The sequence below is a fragment of the Austrofundulus limnaeus genome, unplaced genomic scaffold (genome assembly GCF_001266775.1).
Source record: "Austrofundulus limnaeus strain Quisiro unplaced genomic scaffold, Austrofundulus_limnaeus-1.0 Scaffold2953, whole genome shotgun sequence".
Lineage (NCBI taxonomy): Eukaryota > Metazoa > Chordata > Actinopteri > Cyprinodontiformes > Rivulidae > Austrofundulus > Austrofundulus limnaeus.
Genome location: NW_013955355.1, coordinates 11315 through 14813, shown reverse-complemented (window position 1 = coordinate 14813; position 3499 = coordinate 11315). Strand labels below are relative to the sequence as shown.

The window sequence follows — 3499 nt, the reverse complement described above, 5'->3', positions numbered from 1 at the left end:
GGGTCACAAGTTTTTGCCATGGATATTTTGTGGGTCAGAAGATAAAAAGTTTGGGAACCACTGCTTTAGAGGCTCCTAAAAAAGACTTCTGTCTGAACAGGGCCTGAAAGATCTGGATTTATGTATTTGTCATGTATAATACATGTATGTACAATGAAAAAAAAAACCCACCATGCATGTCCATCATCCCCGGAGAGGAGCTGTTCTCTGGAGTTGTCACCTCTGAACCATATTTATCATCTTTGCCTTTCTTCTTAATCTTGTTCTTCTACAACACAGAAAAAAAACATTGAACAGAAACAGCTCCAACATTAAAAAATAAAAAAATTCTGAAACTTTGTCATGATCTTCTGATGCTCCTCATAAATTTGTGGCTTTGGTCTACTAATAAGACTAAGACTGCTGGTTAACTCACGTCATCTGATTTGGGTTCCGTCACGGGGACCCACTTGTAGATACGAAGAGATGTGTCACCAACCGTCACCCATTTCTTCTCCCTTAGTGGGAGAGAGAGAAAAAAAAAAAAACAAGCTGACTCCATCATTTGAGCTCAAACACAAATGGCACCCAAACTGGTGAAAAAACTGTCACCTGACAGTCCACAGAATTGCACTGTAAATAATTAGAATTAGGTTTAACTTTATGGAAAACAAAATGCGAGCCCAGAAACTGTCTTCAGTAGTTCTGGGCCTTAGCAGAATAAAACATGAATAGATTTCCATGAAAAGGATTAGCTTAGACATTTAAACTATTTAAAACACTTTAGACATTTTTACTATTACTTGAACATAGTTTTTAAAGGGGCAGTATTATGTGTTTCTCAGGCATTCATTTAAATACTATACCATAATATAGTATTTAAATATACAGTATAATATAGTATTTATCTATGTCACCTTTAGTTGTTATTAAAATGCTGTTTTTATGTTTAAATAGAAAATAAACTTATCTTCTCATCACTTCCTCTTCTAAACGCCTTGAAATTGGCCTCTGTCTCTTTAAGACCCACCTTCCGCTTCTGTCCCGTCCAGATCGGTGGGGGTTGCGCGTGTGGCGTGCGCTATGATGCAGTTTACTTGGCATCTGAAAATACATTTCCTCAAAGGTATTTTGAATCTGAAAAGAGCTTTGCTGAGTTAGAAGTAGTGTTGAGAGCAGCAGACAGACCGTTAAGTTTCACTTTCACTTTGCTCTGTGACTGCCGAGAGCCGTGATGAGGAAGTTCGGCTTAAAGACACGTCCCAGGGGCGTTTCTGGTCCCAAAAGGTGTTTCTGGTCCCCACCTGTCGTTTTGCTCCTAAGCATGGCTTCCCAAAAAAGCTGCAGGATTTCTCAAACACGCATGAATGAGTCAGAGCAAGGCTTTGGGCATGTTTTTTATGAGAGTATAACATTATAACATGATATAAAACTCAAAATAACTGATTTCACATGATATTGCCCCTTTAAAACTGTTAGCTGCCGCAAGTCAAAAGACAGGCAATAATGGTTTTGCCTGCATCAGTCGGTAAAATCTTTTATGCATCACTAAACAGCCTTTATTATTAAAACTCAGAAAGTAATCATTGCAAGTATATCTTAAAAACTGATAGCCTTTTGTAGACAATCCATTTCAAGATAGTCACCACAGCCAAATGACCTTAAGACCCTGTCACACGATAACATTTTAGACAACTTATGGAACAACCCTTAAAATTATAGACTGTTCATGTCTTTGTAAGTGGGAAAACTTACGAAATCAGCAAAGGAATTAATTACTTAATTCCCCCACTGTAGTTGTTTCTTCATCAACACAGGTTTCAGACGAAGAATCAGTAACGACACTTCGAAAACCTTTGATTAAAATTGTATTAAAGCCAAATAATGAAAAAGCAAAAATATATTTAAGTTCTACAGGGTTACATTCTCGCCTAAAAGTTAGTTTTATGTCAAGGAAAAAGAGAAATTTGAAAATGTTCTTACAGCTATTTCTTGATTTTCATTCAGACAGCTTTCACCCACAATGCATCATGGGATTGGGTAGGAGAAGGAGGATAATCTAAGCAGTTTTTATGTACAGACACCCCTTTTTCAGATAAACTGGGGGTCCGGGGGAGTGGGGGCACTGATTGGTGGTCCTGATGAATAGGCCTTTGTCAGAGCTAAACAAAAAAAAACTGAAGCTCCTATGCTGAACAGTTTCTGAGTTATAAGCATTTTTGTATGTCCAGACACCCCCTCATTGGATGGAGCCCCCTCCTCAAATGCAGGGTCTATCGTAAAACTGGCTGGCGCAGTGTAGGTCAGACTCACCTACAGTGCTGCCATATTTCATGTTGATTGGTGCAGCCATTTTTGTGCTACGGTTGACCAAAGATCACTGAATGAATGAATGAATGAATGAATGAATGAATGAATGAATGAATGAATGAATGAATGAATGAAAACAATATGACCCCCGCTTCGTGTGCGGGGGTCATAATAAACTGTTGAATTTACTGAACCAAATTGGTTCCACTAAGCCAGGTTGAGTAAATAGGGCAATATACAGTATATATATTCTTTGCTCAATTTATTCGACTATACTTAGTGGAACCAGTTGACATGACTTTGTTGAGTAAATTCAACATTTCATTTTTTAGAGTGCATAAACATCTTCTTTCATGATGAGTTCAAACATATTTAATTTTGTAACAAGTAACTAGGTGTTACATTTCAAAGTAAAGAAGTAAATGTATCATTTTAGCTTTAAAATGTAGTGAAATAAAAGGTAAATGTATGGTAAAAAAAGACCAGTTTTGTCGAAACCCTTGTTACATTAATCTAATAGACATATTTATAAATGCTGTCAAAATGTATTGTTCTGTTTGGAAAGCTGATGGAAACATGCAGCACGCAATATATGAATACATACGATACACATGGATTTTATTTTGAAATCAACAGTTTAACAAACAACATTGATGCAGTTTCAACTGTGTTTACTCTGTCTACCACAGAATGAATTAGTTTGCCCTGACTTTAACATTTACTACTGGATATATTGCGCAATCTCACATTTCTTGCACATGCTTCTGTAGGCTCCTCACATTTGGCCGAACTGGACCGGACTGGCCTGTAAATATGGGGTACGAAACACAGCATGTGAAAGAAGCAGAAGGAAAAGTGATTTTTATCAGAAATATTAGAAATCAGTTTTCAACAATGTCGAGGGGACATGCACAGGATGACATTTCCTGCTTTTTCTCTAAAGCGAAGGTAGGTTAATATTATTTTTACTATTTATAGCTGTATTTTTAAACCTTTTAACAAGAATGTAAAATCTTTAGCATTTGTAAAGTCAAACTTTGGGTTGGGCATAATCGTATCGTGTGCAATTAATCGTCAGAAAAACATTGATCGATTATTTTTTGGCACTTGACGATTAATACAATTAATGCCACCAGACAGAGTCCACTTGGTGCTAGTCTCCGCTTCAAATATAACAAACGTTAAAATAAAAGTTCAGTAGTTTATTTAG

General features: G+C 36.7%; 1 protein-coding gene across 2 annotated transcripts in view; it reads right to left on the bottom strand.

The window, feature by feature from the left end:
• The window catches only part of LOC106511582 (B-cell CLL/lymphoma 7 protein family member A), a gene marked incomplete at its 3' end in the record, with an annotated part of 9555 nt that overhangs the window by 1341 nt on the left and 4715 nt on the right, over positions 1–3499 (bottom strand). Inside the window, 3 exon segments of one of the 2 annotated variants that reach the window (XM_014000339.1) lie at positions 172–268; positions 416–497; positions 3037–3094. In XM_014000339.1, coding sequence (XP_013855793.1) covers positions 172–268; positions 416–497; positions 3037–3094 — 237 coding nt within the window. 2 annotated transcript variants of the gene reach the window in all.